At 41.0% G+C, this 22,541-nt stretch overlaps 3 protein-coding genes across 4 annotated transcripts; 1 reads left to right on the forward strand and 2 right to left on the reverse strand.

The window, feature by feature from the left end:
• Window positions 1-1,070: 1,070 nt before the first annotated feature.
• Window positions 1,071-8,593, reverse strand: LOC135651156 (QWRF motif-containing protein 2-like). 2 transcript variants are annotated; one of them, XM_065171023.1, is made up of 6 exons: window positions 7,007-8,593; window positions 5,120-5,239; window positions 3,286-3,402; window positions 3,109-3,198; window positions 1,719-1,826; window positions 1,071-1,641 (listed from the first exon to the last, which is right to left on the reverse strand). In XM_065171023.1, the coding sequence occupies exons 1-6, from the start codon at window positions 8,552-8,554 to the stop codon at window positions 1,579-1,581; spliced, it is 2,046 nt and encodes a 681-aa protein (XP_065027095.1). In that variant the 5' UTR covers window positions 8,555-8,593; the 3' UTR covers window positions 1,071-1,578. The 2 variants fall into 2 exon arrangements, with proteins under 2 accessions (XP_065027095.1, XP_065027096.1); XM_065171024.1 differs by lacking the exons at window positions 1,071-1,641; window positions 1,719-1,826; window positions 3,109-3,198 and adding an exon at window positions 4,465-4,518.
• A 7,893-nt stretch (window positions 8,594-16,486) lies between these two features.
• Window positions 16,487-18,697, forward strand: LOC135650649 (scarecrow-like protein 32). The gene has a single exon (XM_065170144.1). It carries the CDS (start codon window positions 17,213-17,215, stop codon window positions 18,578-18,580), a length of 1,368 nt encoding a protein of 455 aa, XP_065026216.1. The 5' UTR covers window positions 16,487-17,212; the 3' UTR covers window positions 18,581-18,697.
• Window positions 18,698-20,219: 1,522 nt separating this feature from the next.
• On the reverse strand, window positions 20,220-22,520 carry LOC135650710 (small ribosomal subunit protein uS14). The gene is made up of 3 exons (XM_065170260.1): window positions 22,361-22,520; window positions 21,645-21,744; window positions 20,220-20,425 (listed from the first exon to the last, which is right to left on the reverse strand). Exons 1-3 carry the CDS (start codon window positions 22,420-22,422, stop codon window positions 20,417-20,419), a joined length of 171 nt encoding a protein of 56 aa, XP_065026332.1. The 5' UTR covers window positions 22,423-22,520; the 3' UTR covers window positions 20,220-20,416.
• Window positions 22,521-22,541: the final 21 nt, after the last annotated feature.

Consider the following 22,541-nt stretch of genomic DNA (forward strand, 5'->3'; position numbering starts at 1 on the left):
TCGTACTTGCGAACTGTACAACGTACCACTGTATGAGTAGGGGGAGGGGTGGTTGGGGATGGAGATAGGAACAAAACTGACACATAGCCATCGCATGCATCTATCATGGATGATGCCATGTCACGGACGCATGCATGCATGCATGCACGCATGGGGAGCACACGTCTGACATTCTTCGGATGGCTCCGGGAATCGCTCTCCGATGTCCGCATCATGGTGGGATGGGGGTGACAAGAACGCATGGGCCTTCGTATTTCTTGTCCATGGCCTACGACAGTGAGATTATTATGTGTGGTCGGGGACCGGATGGTCCTACCCATTTAATGGCATGACAAATGTTGGGTTGGGATTGAGATGCTGACGTGGGAATAATTAGGTTTTCCGGTTGCAAGTGTTCGGTGACGTGGCCCATGGGCCCAAGCCTACGTAGATAGCGTCTGCCTCAGGAGGATTCTGGGCCGTCCATCACAATCACACGAGAGCTCATCCTAACTCATCATAGCGTATGAAAAGATAAAAAGAGGTTTTCTCTGCATACGGATAACCAACAAAGAGAATGAATGATGTGATCTATAGCAACAGATTAGTTCGCTATGGAAACAAAAGAAAGTTGACGCAACCCTCTAAAAGCGATCGAAGCATCGCATTCCAAGAAAAAGACAGAAACCGAACAAGATTTTATGAGGAAGAGCGACTTACTCTGGCCACCGATCTCGAACTTGGGAAGACAGCAAGATGTTAGAAACACACAGAATCCTGTCCACCAAAATTACCTGCTAATTCTCAGTGGCCAAAACATGGTTTCGATATACAATGATGTAGTCCAACTTCACCTCAGCCTCAGGGGAACAAGATATATTAAAACGAGTCACCAGTGGCTGCACATAGATGAGAACAAACTGAAAACAAATGGGAAAACACAAAAACAGTTCGGCCGTGATGCAGCAAGAGATCAAAATAGCTTTTGAAATCATGCTGTCAAGTTTCGATTTCGTCTGTGTAAGATGAAACATCAGGCACAGCTGCACTCCTAATACATACAATTTATTGCTTGCTTTTTACAGTAAACAAATTCAACAGGTCAATGCCTGGTAACGTCTTAAACAAAGAAACAAGTGATTCTTTTTCTTCAAAAAGAAAAAGATTCATTAGAATACATATGTACATAAGCTTCGAATTGACTAGCATAACATATTTTTGTATAAAACAAGGTAATCCCTGAGGGAAAAAGGACAACATGTGGTAGTATGCAGACAAAAAACACATAAACCAACTGCTGTAGAAATATGAGCAGGCAGGATTTAGGCACTGGCTTTGCACCCAACAAAACCAGTTGTTCATTATTACGTTTGGCATAATCTTCGGTTTTCCTTTTCCGAATGGACTAAGGTCTCACACCAGCACACCGTGTGCAACTGGGAATTGAAACCCCAACAAAATGGCAGCCTCCTGGATGCTTAGCGACCAGGCTACCAGGGTGAGTTCACACAATCTTCAGTTAGAAACAAAAGCCTTCGGTTTGGTGTTAGTGATCAAAGAAAACACAAGGAATCGACCTTTTGTCATCTTGTTCTACAGTTATGTTGGGCTGGCCTTTTGTTTTAGTTGTATCACATGACTTTGTAGGCTACATTGTGTCACCTGTTAACATGACCTTCCACATTAACAAGCATTACATGAAACAGGTAAAGAAGAAAATAAACTGTATCAGCACTTACATGCATAGCTGCAACTGTGGACAAGAGATCTCTGCATTTTTCAAGTAACAAACGCTCTTCCGCAGCCACTTTAGCAATTTCAGAAATCACAGAACTTGTCCCTTCTACCTGTAGATTATGATGATTTTAAATCTTAAGAACTTGAAATGTCCTGATGGAAGTTTAGCTATGTTTTAGAATCAGAAAATAGTATTTGTCAGAGGACACTGGCCAAACCATATCATATGAATTGATGCTAAGCACCATATTCTTCCAAACTATGTAAAATGAATATTAGTAAGACAGTGGAAAAACAGACCTATTCATAATGAATGGGTTTAACAACTCTGGGAACATGGTTCTATTAAGTAGATTGATCGATATCTTCCGCTTATAATCAGGTGATCACACTCAATGCAATTGTATACAGTGGGATTTAGATGGGGAGTATAGTGTGGACACTTTGAATGGTGGATGCAGGAGAATGCAAATCCATGGCTCTTGTGATCACATGGGATGGATATGACACACCACAGAAAAATAAATGATAACAAATCATTCATGATGTTGTGTTCATTCTGGGGACATGATGTTTTAGGATGTCTTACCTGAATTCGAGTTGGTTTTTGGGATTAAATCCAAACTAGATGAATCATGGGGAACCATATTAGAGCTTGATTTTAACCCAAGATAAGTCCAAGCCCAGCTAAAGTTCACTGGATCACATAATTTGGCTGAGAACATAATTGGACACTGGACAAGCAAGGAAATGAAGTAAACAAGTGTTCTGGTGCAAACAGGTCAGGATACTGGGGATATTCCTAGAATTAATAATAACAATGAAGGGTTAGATTTCTAGCACCAGTGGCAGTGATGTTCACACCACCCTTACTGATCTTCTATTTTAAATCACAAGTGAGGATGACACAGTATTATTAATTCTTACTGGATGACACAAGTGAGGATGACACAGTATTCTTACTGGAGTTTGTAGTTATCATTGATCAACAAATGTCAGAAAGGATAAATGTTATATGTTAAGCAGGGTATCGTAGCCTAAAACCCTCGATTTTTTACTATTCATTGAATTGTAACTCATAACATAGGGTGAAGGGTAGGGGAAGTCAGAGTTTGGGGGGAAAATTACTGTAAAAGAAGTCACTCCACTGCTGGCCAATAATTACCCGCTAGCAATCACCACCCTGTAACCCACAATGACTGGTGCAAATGCCTCTAATGGTTGACTGCTCAAAGTTGATATGCAACTGCTAGCCTAAATTGGTCTTAGCACCTGGTAAGTTTGACAATGACAGTGGTTGCATTCTTCGCAATCAGCAACAGTTGTAGCAAGGACTGGATGATAGTTGTTAAGATTAATGACCTATATATTCCAAGTGATTAGTGCCATCACCTTTGACAAAAGAAAGCATATTGAGGATCCCATTGCCTGCATCACTTCTACGGCTGACCCAACAGCATGTTTCATTTCCTGGATGTCTGCCTGCACAATAGAACACATTTACATGACTTAAAAGTTGGAAAGAGATCACTAATCATATGGTAATGTTGCAAAATTTGAAGCACAAACCTTTACTCCATCAACAACAGGAAGACGGAGAGTTGTCGCATTTAATGCATCAATAGCTCCAGATAATGAGCTTGAATGGTTGCTATGCATGAGAGACCACTCCTCCAGATAGGTCATCTGTGTCAATCAAGTTTCAAAATATTCAACTTCATGTATCTCACAATTTATATACATATATCTGCAAGCAAACCTTAATTTCTTGAAAGGACTTCTGGAAATGTGTCAAAGATAAGTAAATGCACATCATAAGAACATATGTTGAATATCTTACTTTTCACATCTTGCACTGTGTCATTATTTCTCAGATTACTTCAGAGAACATTTCACTATATGCAAAAACATATTATATTTGTTCTCGTGCTTTTAGTCCAAGATATTGCCAGTAGACAACATGTTCTAGATTATGAGATAACATGAAAAGATGCACAATTCCACAAAATACCAGTATCATAAGAACATTTAATTGTGCGAATTTCCTTTTACCTTTCTACTCTGTGAAAAAGAAAAAATAAATTGCAACATGTTATCCATAAATTTTATTTTAGTGAAGGAACATACACACAGTTTTCTGAAGGACTTCTAATACAATAGTAATTAATAATACAATAATATTCCATTGACTTCTAATACAATAATTAAGAATTTAAAACCCCAAACGTTGAAGGACTTCTAATACAATAGTAATTAATAATATTCCATCTACACTTTTAAACTACGTCCCCTATGAAGGATTGGTTGACATGAATTTCATTAATGATTAATCCTTCTTCAGTTTTTTGATGAATACTGCCTACGAACAATTTTGAATTATTTCTTCTTAAGCCAATATTCATTTTCTAGGCTCACGTTCATAGCCACAATATGATGGCTGTATAACTTGTTTATCATTGGTGCATGTAACTATATCACAAAGCATAGTTGTCAAGAATGCTAAGCAATGACATTCCTGTGACATGCTATCTTGGATCTGAAAGTTGAAGTCCCCTAATAAGGTCTACATTGACAACAATATGAGGATCACTACATTCATATTTCTCTGTTCCTGCTATTGTTAATTGATAACCTTTCACCACAAATTACTTGAAGTACATGCTTGTATCTATAGTTCTTTGCTTGATCGCTTCATATTGAACCAAAGAAACGATAGTAACTTTTGCCTAGGTTATGATTGCAGCTCACTTGTCAAATGATGTTTTCTTCTCTTGTCGCAAGTTTCCAATCCCAGTGGAAAATCTGAAAGGCATGAGTTTAGTTCACAAAATAATAAAAATAGTTTTGCTAAACTAGGTTACTTATTTAGTTTTCTGTTAACAAAGTCCCTTACTGACAGCTGACTAGAAAGCATAAAATTTTGATTTATGGAAGTTTTATTTATTAAGAAGACTGCATATACTTTCATGATAACAGACTTTAACTGCAGGATCCTTCTGGTCTATATGACAGAGAACATAACAAACTAACAAACACTTTCGACATATATACCCTTGTTAGATATCATCATATCAGTACTTCCAGAAAACATAATGGTTGAGTAAAGATAGTCAACCTATTTAGTGCAGTGTACCTGATTTAAGATTTAAGTAAATAGCATAATAGATGAGTGTTCAAGATTAATATTCAGAGAGAGAGAGAGAGAGAGAGAGAGAGAGAGAGAGAGAGAGAGAGAGAGAGAGAGAGAGAGAGATGGATTGGCATCAATTAATATCTACAGTTAATTGTAATTGACAGTGACATGCTGCTGACATGAATCATTCTGATCTGGTATTAGACCAAAGGTTAATAAATTTCATTGAAATTTGATTTACAAGAAAATAAATGAAGAAAAATTACTTACTTGCTCATGAAGAACAGATTTTAGCTTCAGATTTTGCATAAGAAGTCGTAGCTTGGTCCTCTTAAAAGTGACAGAATCACGCAATTTTGAGGTTGCAGCCCATACATTATATACATGTTTCTGTTATAAATAAAAGATAAGCATTAGCAGGATTGTATTTGATGCCTAACCACAACATATAGGACAAAATCTGTGAGCGGGACAACAGAGAAGGTGTTCATTTGTGTGTGAATATATATCAAACACAATATATTCACTAGGCTTTTTAGCCAGAATCTTCCAAGGTTAATGGGCTTAAAACCTTTCTAGTCTGATTCTTTCCAAAAGTAGGTTATTGAATTTATCTAACACTTGGACAAGTAGCATGTGATTGGTATCGAACAAGTCGACAGAAAAGCATTGTTGAGTTAGCTAGCTTGGGCAGAAGTATGTTAACAGAATTTCAGAATGAGTGTAGTGTAGCCATTAATTCTGCAGAACAATGACAAGAGGCATGCAAAGTGCCACCTTTTTCTTTGCATTCCCACTTACCAACCTGTGCTAAATCGAGAGGCTTCAGTTACGTCTCTCTCCCTCCTATGATGACACCCCGACAAGCAAAGCCAGAAGGGATTTCATCTCCATCTCACCATTATCTGATCACTTTCAAGTTTCATGAAGGCCACCACATGAAGGTGTCATGTTTGCATTAGGTTTTAAGAAAGCACTAGACATTTATTCTCAGTTAACATTGAATTCATGTAGACTTCAGTTTCACTGAACGCATGCTCAAGCAGTCAGAGTGCAATAAAGAAAGCACCATTGATTTAACTGAAGTAATGCAAAATACTTATTCTGAAAGGGGCATTTTTTGACTTGAAATTCTCTTATTAAAAACAGCTATTACTGCATCAACACTACCAATCACATCATCTATGCAAGTTCAGCATTGTATTATGTTCAATGGTTTTCTGGAGAAATCTAGCAAAAAAGAAATTAAGTAACCAGTAAAACTTTCTTATGATCTCCAATTGGCAAGGCTGGTGAAATTCATTATGATTAGCTGTTATAATGTAATACATCCAGTAAGACAAGACATACATTTGACTCTTACACTGGAAAAGTTGACTAGATGAATAAGTTATCATTTTTGGCCACAGGCCCTATCCTATTCCCATTCTTCTCTCTAGAAACTATTCCTATTGGATTAATGATGTGAAATTAATTTTGCAGTATTTTCCTTTCTGAACCTTGAAACCTTCATAGGTCCATATGCATTAAAAAGGTAGTAGAATCGACTAGGAAGGACGCATGTACATATTATAGAAGCCACTACAACTCTTGAAAATTATAACAAGCACTTTTAAAGCATAAAAGACAATCTTTCTATCAAAATCTTTCTGCGATGCCATGGATGATGAATCTCAAAAGAATGCAGTATTGGGATTAGAATAGTTAAATCAAAATTTACAGTTCGAACAAATGATGGATGATGGGAGAACCACTGATTGCAAGAAAATTCAACAGATACAAATAAACTTCCAAAGTTCTCTAGAAAAATTAAATTTAGATTCTACACCAGTACCAAGTATTAAAAACAGGTTATAATAATATTTTTTCATCACTGGTTACTACATCGTATGAGGTGGCAGCTGCAGAAACAAATTGAAACTTGGTGATGATACCTCAGAAGCTTGAAAAACAAGTTTGATTGGACCAAGGAAAATAGTACCCAAAAATGACTGACAGATGTTTAGTTTTAAACCATGGTTTGCTACTTGATACGGATAAGAACTAAGTGGATATACTACATGTGAAAAGCAGAATATACATATTGGAGCTCTTACGGGCTACATAAAGAATCTACGCATAAGCAAACTCTGGAGGAGTTTATGATATCAACATTACCTCTGCAGTCACCTTATGCCACAGCGATGCTGCACTGGCCCTTGCATTTACAAACCGCCATTGCAAGTGTTGGTTATCGAACAGCCTCAATAGGTGTGCCTCTTCAATTCGATTCTCTCCTTTTTTTGCCCTCCTCACTTCAGCAGCAAAGCTTATAATTGAAGGTGCATTGGCTGGCTGACTAACTGGAGATGAAGTCGGGGTCCTACCACTCCTTGCCCTCAAAGGACTAACCATTCCCCTTGATGGAGAAGCCATGTGCTTATCAGGTGAAGATGGTCTGATGGGTCCACGGAGTGGCGAAGGAGCCAACCTTGGAGACGGTGACGGGCAGTCAACCGGTAATTTCTTCACCAAGCCCTGCTGCCGGTGGACCATGGGACTTGAACCTGAAGAAGATGGCAGCGATCCTGAGTCTGGCAACTGGCGCAGCCGGCTATTGTTCTCCTGCCAAAATCTCGCCGGCACACTGATTCCTCGAGGAGCGACCTTTGACCTTGGGGCCATGCGGAGCTCCGGAACCGCCGAATTGCTCCCTGATGACATGCTATCAGTGTCAGAGGAAGCGGAGAGATCGGCCCCATCAAACGACGCCCTCCGTGTGCCATCGTCGAACACCAGTGACTGTTGCATCAACCGGACGGTGGCCAAGATCGAGTCGTTCTGCTCCAAGGAGCAATCCAAGCTCCTCATCAACGGATTCGACGCTCGATGTCTCGCGCCAGGCCACAGGCGGTGATTGTCCGAGGGCCTCTTGTTCTCCGAGTGATCTCCAGCCCTCGCTGGTGTTGCAGCCACCGCACTAGCTCGCCGTCGCTCAGGGCTAGGCTTCCGAGCTGGGCTAGGGGAGGCGGTCTTGGCGTGGCTGGTCTGGTAGAAGAAGGATTCGCCCTGGAACGAGACCGAGAGACTCCGAGTCATGGTGCAGAGTGCTCGAGCTGCCGCAGACGGTTCAGCCGAGGCGGGGCAGGGATCGGGGCGTGGCGTCAAAGGCCGGACACGATCGACGGAGTGGGATCGCTTTTGGGCCGCAGATTGGGACAATGTCGGCGGCGTCGATGGCCGTGGCGTCACGAGAGGCGACGGGAAGCGTCGGGAGCCGGAGGAAGAGCCGGAAGAAGATAAGGTGGTGGCGGTGGAGTAGGAGGTGGAGGTCGAAGAAGAGGAAGACGACGACGAGAGGTACCGAGAGGAGATCTCCCTGGAGCGAGGCCGCCTAGGGGCAGGGCCGCCAGCTGTTGCGTCGGTGACGGAGACGGCATTGTCCTTCTCCGAGGGGACAAGCGGCGGGCGGTGGGGGTTCTGGGGATCGTTGCGATGGCGGGGTGGAGAAGGGTTCTTGCGGTTCGAAGGGTCGCGCCGGGAGGCGGCGGCGGTGGCAGACGGGATGGCGGCCACCATGGATCTCGCCGGAGCTACCTCGATCTCGGGCTTACCGTCCCTTCTCCACTTCCACCAGCAGAAAGGGGTCACACCACCGGACTCGAACTCCTCCAGCAGCGCACTCCCTGAGAGAAGAGAGAGTGAAGCAGAAGATCGAGGAGTCATGGATTTATTTCCTTCTTCTATGTTTAAGTATTAACGTGTCTGTTAAGACATTTGTAGGTTTACGTTCAAGTTTATGTGAGCAATTATATATGCCGTATAATATAATCAAAATATATATATATATATATATTTTTAATATCGAGTATTAATAAATACAAAATATTTAAGGATATAAGAAAATAATCACACGTGTTTACCGGGAAAAAAAAATACAATATGACATGTTAAATTGAAGTTGATTCTTTGCTCCAATTGAGTTGCGGTCAACATGACATGTTACATCAATAAATACCATAGATTAAATAATTATTATTAATGGTACGAAGAAAGATAAAATAAGACTTTAAGAAAATAATAAAAATTATAAATACTTTTAATAGAACTAAACCTATGACTTTTTAGTGTTTAGTTTGTTTGTGCCAAGTGAGTGAGTGGATGTGGAAGCTCAACAATCTTTGATACCAAATTTAGCTTAGGAAGGGAGAAAAGCAGTGGAGCCCAATTGATGTGTGATAATAGCCTTTTTGTAGGTCCATCAGTCACACAACTAAGATCCTATGGCCCCTGATGCCAAACACGCTTGCAACACCCCCAATCTCTTCTTCTTCAGCTGTCTCAAGTCATTTCAACATTAGTCCAACCGCTGCAAGGATGAATGCAGTAAGGCAATGGATTGAGAGAACAACTTGATCTGTAAAAACTTGTACGTATCATTCCAATGAGGCTCTCTTTTTCACATGCAAAAAAGGGGGTGATCGCAGCACCAACTGCAGATGAATGATTTGTTCTACCTTCCTTTTCAATGTTTGTCTTGTGTGGATGGTTGCTTTTTCAAGAGACCATCCAAAATTTGATGACATGCAAATGCAGGATGCAGTTCTATGAATGGGGAATTCTTTAGAGAATCAAATCAGAATCTTATTTTCTTTGATAGCAATAGATCACAGTAAGAGCTCACATCAGAGACGCAAATCCAAAGCTTGGAAACGTCCCGAGTGCATGCATGGATTACCTCCTCCTCACATCCTTTCAGATGTGAGCAAGGCGGAGAGAGTGTCTGCAAGAACAATGGAAGGTGGAAGGTCGCCTGATGAGCTGAAGTGACCTTATGTGCCCTTACCCAAGAAGAAGAAGAAGAAGAAGAAGATTCATGGGGACCTAATGAAAAGAAAGCCAAGCAAACTTAAAAGCTCTTGTTCCATGCACAGTAGTAGAGTTCAGGGGACCAGTTAAAACCATTGCACATGCCTACATAACTCACTCCCCTCCCTTGGTGTCTTGGACCACTGGAGCTCTTCTTTCTCTTCTCCCATGATCTTGAAATTTGAACTTGAAGACACAGTTCATTTCTCTCTTCTCCTGCAATTGATCTGGCATAATATGATGCTTATAGTTTAATTCTCCTGCATAGACTAACACTATCATGCCATCCATGCATTTGAAGATACATGGAGGAACCTAATTGCCCAAGGCTTCTTGGAAAGGTAGATCACACCAATAACCCTCCGCTCATGAGTTGACTTTGTTCAACCCCGTTCTCGGGGACCATGAAATAAGGACAGCTAACATTGTTGTGGTGTGTGACATCTTCAAATGGGCCAAAGTATTCTTGTGAAATGGAAGGTTCATGCGCCTAGGTTAATTATATTGGACCATAGCCGAGAGAGCATGCCACTGTAGAGAACAGTCTCTTTAGCTTGTGAGGACAGTAGTCACCTTCAATGTGAATTGAGATGCAGGTTATTGATTAGGGTTGACATTGCAGAATTTATCAGACTTGAAGAAAAAGAAGAGTACTCCATGCCAAAGTCCCAGCAAGAAGGATTCAATTTTTGCTTGTGGTCTCCTCCTTCCATTGGAGTCTGAAGACTCTCCTCTAAGATCAGTACAAGATAAAGGAGAAGAAAAGACGAAAGCTCTTTGTGATTTGTTCATCTCTCTCTCTCTCTCTCTCTCTCTCTCTCTCTCTCTCTCTCTCTCTCTCTCTCTCTCCGCTGAGGTCAAACAACTCTACTGTGACGAGAACAAGTTTGTTTGGTGTTCTTGCGAGCACGGACATGCATTGAATTCGACATTTGAACTCATATTAGGAGCTGGTTTCTACTGTGGGGAAAAGGGGAATGGGACGTACATTACTTTGGAAGCTTTCAAAACCATTGTTACATGGGAGATGTTGAACTTTTTGCTCCACAAAAGAAGAAACACTAGTTTTTGAAGGAACTAGGAAGAAAGAGAACGAAGAACTTGTTCTACAAATCGAAGTGCAATTAATCGCATACCTTCACGTTGATGAAGAGAACGCAACCAAAGAGAGCCACTTCAAACTAAACATGGATTACTGCTGCCATGGGTTTAGATCTGTAAGGTGAGGCCCCTAAGACACCAAACAGTAGGATTTTCTGGCCTTAGGTCGCTGTGATGTGCAATCTAAGCTTTCCGAGTTGGTCCCATCTTCTCTTTCTCCCCCTCTTTGCTTTCAGTGAGGTTTTGTTCCCGACATTTTTCTTAATGTCGGACTCTCAAGGTTTCATCGTTGCCATCTCTTTCTCTTTTCCAACCACGTTCTCAACGTGGAGCTTTTGTACTTTGCATGGCATCTCTGTTCTTCTCTATACCTTTTACCATATGTATGAGTATTGCTAATGGAGGATATGATTTACGCGATTGTAGTTGATATGATATATGAATTGCTCGCACATTAAGAATGTTTTGTTGATCATCTCCACTGGTATGTCTTGGGGTACAAAACATCTTTGGCGACAGAAGATAGTTCAGGAATCATGGGACCTATGAATGAGTGAATGGAGTCAGCAAAAAGACTTCTTAACCTTAATTACACATCTTTACGTGCTTGTGAATTCTTAACCTTAATAACACATTTGGTGTGACATCCTAATCAATGATAAGGTCATCTTAACAGAATGCAAGTCTGCTGTATCAGTGAAATGATGATGCAGTTGAAATAAATGCTCCTTATTTTTTTATGACTAATCAAATCATGCGAGCGATTGAAATGTATCATTTGTATCAGGATGATTGATCCATCGTGTATAATTGAATCAACCAGGCAAGCAAGTTAAAAATTCCTCTAGTATACATTAGAAGTGATATGATAGGGAACATTTTGACATCAATGAGAGCCCGTCAAATTGGCCACCACTAGGGAATTGATGTGGAAAGACCACGTCACCTCTTTCTGTTCGGTAGCAAAGCGATAGCCGATCAACCGTCATGATCCGCAAATCACGATGGATAGTATGACTTAGCCACCGAGGGTAGGGGTCCTCAAATGGCTAAGTTGACCTGTGCCCTCCTTTGGTCAACCTCTGTAGGCGATAGCCCACGAGAAACCTTCTCGACTAGCAAGCGATGTCCCTTATATTATCCCCTATTGATGGGTGTCACAGAAGGCCATATAAGCCTATTGTCTATATAAATAAGGCACAGGAGAAGGAAATACAGATAAGCAACTTGTCAGTCGCAACACCCTTCTGGCTTCCCAAGTATAAAAGTCAATCCTTGATGCCTGAAGGAGGGACTAGATCTGACACACATTGAATCTTCTATTCTAATTCCCCATAAAAGGCTAACTTAATCATCGGAGGGATCAGGTTGGAAAATCTCTTTCGACGTCAACTTTTATGCAAGACTTTGAGGAGACCAAAGCTCACGCTGAGATATGACAACCGCCTCAGACCCCCCTCGACCACCTCATTTTCGATATCGATTCCCCTCAATTGTCACGTAGTCCTAGTAGACTACTCCGTGCCTTTGAGATTAGATCGAGTCATGACAACCCTTCGTTGATGACACAAAGGTAAAAATAAATACGTTATATTTTAGTTATTCGATATAGAAGATGATTTGGATGGTTCTTTCCTAGAGTATGACACAAATAGATGAGTGAGAGCATCAAATCCATCTGTTAGAAATCATACAAGATTATCAAAGATATGTCAAAATCCATCTAATACTTAGAGTGGCTGATCCTCGATGCCTGAAGGGAGGACTAGATCTGATACACTGAACCCCTTGCTTTAATTCCCCACAAAAGACTAATTTAATCATCGGAGGGATCAGATTGGGAAATCCCTTCCGATGTCAATATTTATGTAAGACCTTGAGGAGACCAAAGCTCACGTTGAGATACGACGACCGCCTCAGACCTCCCTCGATCACCTCGTTTTCGATATCGATTCTCCTCAATTATCACGTGATCCTAATGGACTACTCTGTGCCTTTGAGATTAGACCGAGTCATGACAACCGTCGGTTGATGACACTAAGGTAAAAATAAGTACTTTATATTTTTGTAATTCCATGTAGAAGATGATTTGGATGATCCTTTCCTAAATATGACACAAGTAGATGAGGAGTGAGAAAATCAAATCCATCTGTTAGAAATCATACAAGACTACATTGAAGATATGTCGAAATCCATCTAATACTAAAGTTAGTAAATGGGTTTGGATGATTCGATGTAATGTCAAATCTTAAAAATCAGATGCTAAACGATAATGCATTCGAGGGCTTTTATAGTATGAAGAATGGTCATGATTGCTCACGTAATGGTCAGTCGAATCCAATTATTACATAGTTGTTACCAACTCCTCCATTGATCTAAACGTTTACCTCCGATATAACGTTAAGAAATCTATCAGATGTGTCATGTCATTGAGTTATCAACGGCCTACCATGTCTCATCTTTGTGATCTTATTCACCATCATAATTATATTAAATAATATATCATTTAGCGATTCTCGTAACGCATAAAATGGTCAAAATTAAACTTCGATTATGAACGTTTTCAATGTGGCATCGGATATTGCACAAGATTTGCCTAATTATCGTGAGAGTCGTCACGATGAAGAGCGTTGTGGATGGATTCTGAGAGCCATGAGGCGGGCTTACACAGAACAGATGGGCCAAGTTCAATCACAGTGGGCTCGGGATCTAATCAAAGAAGGCCGAGTCCTTTTGTGACAGTAATTACTCGAATCAATCTAATAATAAACTAAATCAATTGATTCAACTAAAACAATATTACTTCCAAATAAAATTTATATATGATTATGAGTTCATGATATTAAGAAAGACCATTTTTTAGTATATTTTAGTTTACTGTCAAGATATAATAATAATAATAATAATAATAATAATAATAATAATAATAATCGGAAACGATCATCTGAAGAGAGGCAGAAGATTTACGGTCTACATAGTTCATGATCTCAGCCTGTTCTTCAAGTTGAATGGTGCTATCAGATGAATGCTGCAAACCCTTCTCTCTCCTAAGAAGCCAAGACAAGATGAAGAAGCCAAGCTGGTGCAAAGGCAGCCACCATCAAGAAGAATCCAGCGAACACCAGTCAACACACCTCAGTAACAAAGGTGATAACAAGTTTCATGCATTTGGTTGTATCCTGTTGGATAGACTACTGCTCACAACTCCATCAACCAAACTGAAGGCTTCCTCCATTCCATCTATCTCACTGGGTGACTGGGCCGCCATTCTACACTAACATGCATGAAACCAACAGCATAAACTCGAGTGGAATCTTTACAGAAGACCTACCCTTCTTGCACAGAGATCATTGTCTGCATCTCCTTGGCTTCCTCATGTCCGGGGTATATATGCACTCACCTTAAAGCGTTCCCTGAGCTTGTGTGCTACTTAAATACCGTCGTCTGTGAGTTCTCGAATAGATGAAGGTGATGCCTCGAGCACATGCTCTTATTCCTTACTTCCATGTCTGAGCTCTTGACCAATATCATGTCCTGTTGGAAGCCAACAGAGAGTGCAGCAAAGCAAGTGAATTCTCCCTGGAGAAAGTTGGCGTTTCAGTTTAGCTGCTTGTCTGCTACTATTTGTACCCCAAGCTCAGGAATCCATTCGGTACTGTCATCAGGGAATTAACAAAGCTCGCAGGCTTAACTTACATTGTTCTCCGTATATGCTTTCCAGCGATTCTTCTAATGCTCTTTTCGGTGTCTGCGCCCGTGGATGCCCTTCAAATCATGCAACACATACGGATATATATAACAACGAAGGTGGTCAGCTTTCCATGCAAGAGTTGATTCATTGTGCCCTAAGTGGGGTGAGTGCATGTCTTCAGCTTTTGTGAGCTTTCTCACTTGTCAGCAACGCGGAAGCCAACGGGCTTCAGCTTTTCTACCTTCGAAATGTTTGACTACATATATCTTCCTGTTCGATACCTCCCAAATCATATGGTCATGCAAAACGCATAAGATTTCATGATGGGCTTAATACGAATTGAAGTGGTCCATTCAGGAAACTTAAGATAGGATGATACCGTACGAGAACCAGAGATAACCTATTGAAGTTTAATCTGAGACAGTTTTGTGGTCCTTGTCTTAATTATACTGCTCAAAACATGTCATCCTCCTAAGATCTATCTTCCATGTGAAGGGAAGATGGTAAGATCAGATCTAAGAATGAGATTTCTTGATGCATAGAAGTCCAATCTAGGGTTCTTATCAGTGAGGTGAACATTCCTCCCACATGAAATTAGTTCCCTCTTGTGGTAAAGATAAGAAATGACCTGACTGTATTAGTACACCTACAGAAATAATCAATATGAAGGTACAGTTTAACCCAGATTTGCTCTAGTAGGTGGGTAGATTTTACTTCTAATGCCAATTTAGACTCCCCAACATGAACCAAAGTTTTCAACATCGACAGATCTTTAGATTTCATCTCTGTAATCCTCTAGCGGTGAATTTAAGCTTTGAAGATTGTGTTCCTTGAGCTAAAACTCAATGTTGTTGTTGGCATGAATATATAGTACATGTCAAGGACAAGAAGAGGATCAAAACCGAGAGACTGATGACGCAGTCCATGGAAATTACACACCGAGCTCGGCCATCGATCCCACCCACCTTTAGGCCATGCTCTAAGGGAGCGTCCTTTCCCACACGAACAGAAAGATGCAGTGTATCAACTCACATGGCCTTCTTGCGAGAGACTTGCCCCTTCATAGGCCGTGGGACCTTGTTCCTCTAAGCATGCCGCTTCCATGATAGACCCCAACATGGGCATTCGTACGCTGCTCAATCACACTCACAAGGTCATATCTCTGAGAATATCTCATGTCTGCACCACAGCACGGAAGAGAGAGAGAGAGATGTGGAATGGTTATGTTATCTTGACGACAAAGGTCAATGAAGATTAGAAAAGAAACAAGTAATTTACATGAAGACAAGCATAACCCCATGATATTGGTATCAAAGATTAAGATCTTTCCTAGTAAACCCTAACTGGTTCATGCATGCTATCACACCTCAATGGATGCATATTTGGTGCAGGCGAGTGGGTGGATTTTGCCCTGATTTGTCTTTCCCACGCATCTAACATCACGATTATTATGGAGGAATTTTGACTAAACCATGCTTGTGTCAACTTAAGCTGCATTGGTGTATTCTAATCGATGACGTGACATTTCACTTACTCGTCTGACTTATGACATCGTGAACTTTCGGGTATGAGAAGATTGCATGCCCAAATATTAATTTCTCGTCTTCTTTATTTCCTATTGATTTGCTTAGTAAGTCCCTACCGGCATCACACATTCCTCCTCAATCCAGTTATTTTATTATCTTAGATGCTCGACCACTTTGTCCGGTCAGTGTCCTCAAAGATTCTTATATGTAGTGTTCTTTTCAGCCCCCTCCTTTTCTTTCTCTCCCTCACTTTATGGGAAGATTGCATGCGTGAAGAATCATCCAAGCTATTTGGCCATCCATGTAGTTGTGCTACGTATGGATGAGATGAGCAAATGATGTGGCAGATGAAGATAAGAAAGAGAATCACAGGACAAACACAAAGGTGTGGAATTGAGTGATGGCTATTTTAATTGGGGAGTAGATGAAGTAGCGGGCAAACTTGGCAAGATGTGGTGGATGATACAAAGTGTCGTTTTAGTGCATTGCCACACTAGTTTACATTAGCTGCTATCAACATTGCCAGGAAACTACTGCACCATATGATTTCGCCATGATTTGGCCGCCCCGTGAGCATCCTCATCTTCCTTGAATCATTGTCATCTTCCTCCCTGAAGAGGAGAAATCCCGCTTCTCATGTCCTGCCAATCCATACCCGTCCTCCCCACATGCCATCATCACAGCCATGAAAAGCTCTCTCTCTCTCTCTCTCTCTCTCTCTCTCTCTCTCTGACACTGGACTCAAGCATCTTTGGCCTACTGGAACATCTTCATCGTTTGCTTGGTGTATAGAGTGAAGAGTGCTGGTTTTGGTTTCTATTTGGCTTCAATCCTCAAAACAACCAGCAACCTTCCATGTTTGCATACAGGCAGTAGGGGATGATCACTGTATTTTTTAGGGCCGTGTAGCAAAAGTTCTACTCTGTATAGGCTGAACAAAAGTCTTGTATCTTGAGTCAGTCATTCCTCGGGTTTCTTCACGGAAACCCTACTGCAACTTGGAGCATTGGAGTGTTCACATATAGATGTTCCCCCTTTCCATCCTCCATAGCACCAACAAGAACTACAACTAGAGATCCCAAAACACATAGCCCTCTATATATGCCTTGTACAAACACCAAATCCACTCTTCTACTGCTACTCCTGTACTAGTTTGCCTCTCTCTCTCTCTCTCTCTCTCTCTCTCTCTCAGAGCATATGATGCAATTCACTAGAAGTGCACCTCCGCTTACTTCTATCCACCCCAGTGGGCTAGGCCTGTGCTTGGACGACGACGCATCGAAGCACTCCTTACACCGTTCGTGGCCGTGGCCTGGCCTCCTGACCACCTCCAAGTCCCTTGGCCGCCTCAACACCGCCAGCTGCATGGAGCAACTGCTCGTCCACTGTGCCAACGCCATCGAAAGCAACGATGCCACCCTCGCCCAGCAGATCTTGTGGGTTCTCAATAACATCGCTCCCCCTGACGGCGACTCCAACCAGCGCCTCACGTCTGCCTTCCTCCGAGCTCTTATCGCTCGAGCATCGAAGACTGGCTCCTGCAAGATGCTCACCGCTGTTGCGGCCCGTGCCGATGCCGACCTCGCCATCCACCTCCATCGCTTTTCCGCCATCGACCTCGCTAGCTTCATCGATCTAACTCCCTGGCACCGTTTCGGCTATGCTGCGGCGAACTCTGCCATCGTGGAGGCTGTGGAGGGGCTGCCCGTGGTCCATATCGTTGATCTCAGCACCACGCATTGCATGCAGGTTCCAACACTTATTGACCTGCTAGCCAATCGCCCCGAAGGCCCGCCGTTCATAAGGCTGACCGTCCCAACCTTCACGACAACTGCGACGCCGCCGATGCTGGACATGTCGTACGATGAACTCGGGTCGAGGCTGGTCAATTTCGCGCGTTCTAGGAACGTAGCTATGGAGTTCATAATGATCCCTTCTGATCCCAGCGATGCATTTGATTCATTGATCGAGCAATTAAGAGTTCAACGACTAGTCTCTGTAGGCGAGGCCGTGATCGTGAACTGTCAGATGCTGCCGCACTACATCCCGGAGGAGACAGTCGGAGCGATCGTCTCCACCATGAACGTAAACTCACCCATCCTCTCCCTCCGAACAATGTTCCTCAAGGCTCTACGAAGTCTGGAGCCTACACTGGTCACGCTGGTGGATGAGGACGCCGACTTCACGGCGTGCGACGTGGTCGGGAGGCTGCGGTCGGCGTTCAACTACCTGTGGATACCATATGACGCGGTGGACACGTTCCTCCCCAAGGGGAGCGAGCAGAGGAGGTGGTACGAGGCCGGGCTGTGCTGGAAGATCGAGAACGTGGTCGCGCAGGAGGGTCTCCAGAGAGTGGAGCGGCTGGAACCGAAGGGGAGATGGGGGCAAAGGATGAGAGCGGCGGGGTTCCGGTCGGTGCGGTTCACGGAGGAGGCAGCAGGGGAGGTGAAGAGCATGCTGGGTGAGCACGCGGCCGGGTGGGGGTTGAAGAGGGAAGACGAAGATTTGATGCTCACTTGGAAAGGGCACAATGTGGTGTTTGCCTCAGCTTGGATGCCATCTTGAAGGAACAATATTGCATGATAAGAATGTTTCTGTAAGTGATGTTTGGTGTTCATTCATTGCTTAGATTAGCTTTTTGTCTAATAATGATTATTATCTGAGATTAAGACCAGTATTGAACTCTCTATCTATCGATCCATGTCTCAACATGAAATGCATGTATGTCTTCTAATATTTAGAATAATGTTTAGGATAACAATCACCTAAACATTAAACTAAATGAGAAACTCTAAATTGAAGCAAAGTAACTCAAATTTTCTCTAGGATATATATATATATATATATATATATATATATATATATATATATATATATATATATATATATATATATATATATATGTGAATGAAATATGAGACAGGTTGTCTAGAAATCCTGTAAGAAGTTGTTTGTGGTGGTACAAACTTTCGAGAATCCATGTTAGAGAACTTATGATGGACTTTGATCACCTTGCAAATTAATCTATTCCATCTGAATTTTCAAGAGATTGTGAGGATTTGCCTTTGGTAGGATGTTAAAACTGCACCATCTGATTTGGTGCAAATGGTAGAACATCTACTTTGTGTTTTGGTATAGTGGGGAGAAAGAAAAAAGATCTTAAGCCTTGTATCATAGTTCCTCCTTGCATGATTTACTTTCTTTTCCTAATTGTAGTTCATATGTTGTGGTTGTTGATGTTTAATCTTAGCATGCAATATTAGCATGATGATTAATCTTCATGTGAAGTATTACATGAAGCCCATATTCTTTCTCTATAGAACAACATTCTTCTCTTCTCTTATAGATTGATTTTTTTTTATTATATATATATAAAGGATAAATGACACCTTGAAAACATATATCAAATGATGCTTTGAACCTTAACTTTTGATAAGTAAATTTGGTATATCATCATCATCATCATCATCAGACCCATATTTAAAATAATTTTTTTAGATCGAATTAGTATATGATTGAGATCAGAAGAATGTGGTATTGGTTTGTGTGTTTGGTTCTAAGGTCTACAGCGATCTAAGGTTCTAAGGTCTACTTTAATTAAGAAATAGATACATCTGCATTGCATATTCAGTAAATACAGAAATATTTGTTTAGAGAAAATTAAGGTCCAACCAAAGACTGATTCATCTACATGGAGAAATAGATGAATCACTGATTCAGCTGTAATTACGGAACCCATAACCCACCCCATTCGGATTCCAATTCCAATCGTGGTCACCTCTACGCTTATTGTTTATCTGTGAATCAATCTGCTATCCGTATGATTAGACAAATGCCATGGAAAATTTTTCTATGACATATATAATATCCGCATGGGAATTCATACCTGCGATCAGAGGTGGATTTCAGTGCAGGAAAGAATAAGAAACATCCCCACTCCCATGTCCTAACTCTTTATCACCGCAACATCTGTCATCAATCAGTCAATGTGGCCGGAAGAACAAGTTCTTGGCGTTCGAATAACCACCATGCATATTGTTTAATAAACCTCCCCAGACGACAGACATCATTAAGTTCGTCGATCACCATATCTTTCACAAAATGGTGACCGTCACCAAGGAGTCTAATGGCGTTCACGCTATTGTGAATGCTATTGACAACCATAAAACACGCTCATGGATGGCAGATTTCAATGTAAGGAGAATGACAAAGAAGAGGCCACAGATAGCATTGACAACCATAATAGTTCCATAGAAATGAAATCAACTCACCACATCGTCCCAGTTAAATAACAAGTCTTAAACAAAAACCCAGTGGATCAGATAAGTTGAGTTCAGCAATAAAAACTCCAAACATCATAAGTTCTGCATTTTACAGGCTTCGCCTCGTAGAAGGGCATCTTTAGCGGTACTACACAAGCCAAAAAAAAAAAAGTTTAGTGAAGGTCAATAGAAGAAAAAGTGTATCATTATATCATTGTAACACCATAAATGCATCTTTGAAAAAGAAGCAAAAGACTAACCTAAGTCTCCTAGCAGCACAAGTGTCAAAAAATAGAACCACTAACTACATAAGTACTACCATTTTAAACATGACATCAAACTTCAAATAACCACGTAAGCAACCAAAAGAGAAATAACATAATTTATCACCATCTATAAGCATGGCTCAATTCAAGTGGACGAACAGAGCAGCAACCTTTGGATATACAGGTTACTTCAGTAAAGATGGATAACTTAATACGAATAAAAATAGCACCACTATTCCTTCCAACGTCATCATGCGATATCAGGCTTGCATACAACAAGGCAAACAAAGAGCAGAACACATGATCTTACAGTTGCTACACTTAAGCGTGTAGCATTTGTACATTCCTAACACCTTTATGTTCCCTCCAAAATACAACCACAGCAGCATCTTGGAAGACATGAAAAAGGACTGATCATTTTATAGAGCAGAGCTCCCAATTCAAGCACAGAAAGGCAAAAAAAAAAAAAACAACAATCAGCACAACCAGAAAAAAAATAGTAACTTAAACTCGATATCTAAAAATTGAAGAAAAAAACTAACAGTCAATGTAAACAAGAATAGAAGATTGAGTTCCTATGAGAACAACAGCATTCCCAAGGAGAGAGAACAAAAAACAGCAGCAGCAGTAAATCATAATCTGTCGTTTCAAATGATTCTCATTGATAGAGAATAGTCTTATAGAAACCTCTACAGAGATTAAATATAAAATCAAATAAAAGATCAGCAAAAGGATATAACATATGGATACAAGTATCTATCTATAGCTCTATATACTTTTGACACCTATCTAATATATCATATATCAAAAAGGTCCTATTACTTCATTGCCCACCTACACAACCAAACTATCAAAATTTAGGATAAAGTAGATAATATGAGACAACTCTATGACATAATATTTATTATAAATGTTCAACACCATTTTTGTCTTGAAGGAAGTTATATATAGATAAATGTCCACCTCCAATAAACTCAAACACTTAGGAAATGGCAATTTCATACACCAATTAACCAAAGCATTCAGAAAGGACAAAATACATTCAAGATCTTTAAACCAAGTGCATGCTCTGAGCAACTGAGAGTTAAAGCATCAAGCTACCTTGATGAAGCCAATTTCCTTGGCATTGCTGCGGAAGCACTGTCTGCAACACATAAGTCCATACTTCCTAATCAGTCCATGCGGGTTCCCACAAACTCGGCTAGAGAAGAAAGGAAAAAAAAAAAAAAAAAGATGATATCAAAAGAGGTACGAGGCAATAACTTAAACATAACGATGCACATTTTTTATGCGATCTTTAAAGAAACAGAACTGCGTGCTACAAGTACACAGTTGACTGGAGTTGTCTTCTCGAGCACAAAGATGTATGGAAAATACAAGGTTCAGTTGAATCATACTATTTCATCTCTAAACAGTTCGCTTATGTATGTTAATTTTATTTTCTTCACGTAAATTTGGAATATGACAACAAAAGATTAGCATTCAAGAACAACGATGATATGTCATCAACCATCCACAAAATCTCCCATAAACACAATACACCTCGATCAGATTCGTAAGGAAGAAGCTAAATATGCAAAATGTTACACAAGAACCACGAAGACGTGATCAAACTCCTCATGACAAAAGAGAAAAGACCAAACTATATATTTCCTCTGAAAGTTTTCATTTTTAGCGAATCAATTCGACAAAAAATATCAAATCCGGGGAAGAACAACAGAGACCGTTGCAAGGTGCGAACACTTAAAGACTCACGAAATCATTCAGCGAGATAAAAGGAACACTGATTCTGAAGCAGAAACCGAAATAATGCTCACCAAACTCGGGATCCCGGTCCGTAGTTCTTCGGATGCGAGTTCCAGACGTTCGAGTGCCCCATCCCTCTCGTCGCGCCGCTCTATCGCTCGAACGCCCCAAACCCTAATCTTTCACAAAGGAAGGATCCAAGTGCAGGGATCGTTTCATTATATGCCCACTAAAACCCTACCCTTGACCGAG

This window comes from Musa acuminata, chromosome BXJ3-10, assembly GCF_036884655.1.
Source record: "Musa acuminata AAA Group cultivar baxijiao chromosome BXJ3-10, Cavendish_Baxijiao_AAA, whole genome shotgun sequence".
In the NCBI taxonomy this organism is placed as follows: domain Eukaryota; kingdom Viridiplantae; phylum Streptophyta; class Magnoliopsida; order Zingiberales; family Musaceae; genus Musa; species Musa acuminata.

What these genes read in the sequence shown, in the direction of transcription:
- LOC135651156 (XM_065171023.1), bottom strand. Translation starts at nt 8,554, where the DNA reads ATGACTCCTCGATCTTCTGCTTCACTCTCTCTTCTCTCAGGGAGTGCG. An exon ending in AATCTGTTCTTCATGAGCAA is followed by an intron (nt 3,403 to 5,119) that starts GTAAGTAATTTT and finishes TGATTGACACAG; the next exon opens with ATGACCTATCTGGAGGAGTG. An exon ending in TATGCTTTCTTTTGTCAAAG is followed by an intron (nt 1,827 to 3,108) that starts GTGATGGCACTA and finishes CATAATCTACAG; the next exon opens with GTAGAAGGGACAAGTTCTGT.
- LOC135650710 (XM_065170260.1), bottom strand. Translation starts at nt 22,422, where the DNA reads ATGGGGCACTCGAACGTCTGGAACTCGCATCCGAAGAACTACGGACCG. An exon ending in GGACCGGGATCCCGAGTTTG is followed by an intron (nt 21,745 to 22,360) that starts GTGAGCATTATT and finishes TTTCTTCTCTAG; the next exon opens with CCGAGTTTGTGGGAACCCGC.
- LOC135650649 (XM_065170144.1), top strand. Translation starts at nt 17,213, where the DNA reads ATGATGCAATTCACTAGAAGTGCACCTCCGCTTACTTCTATCCACCCC.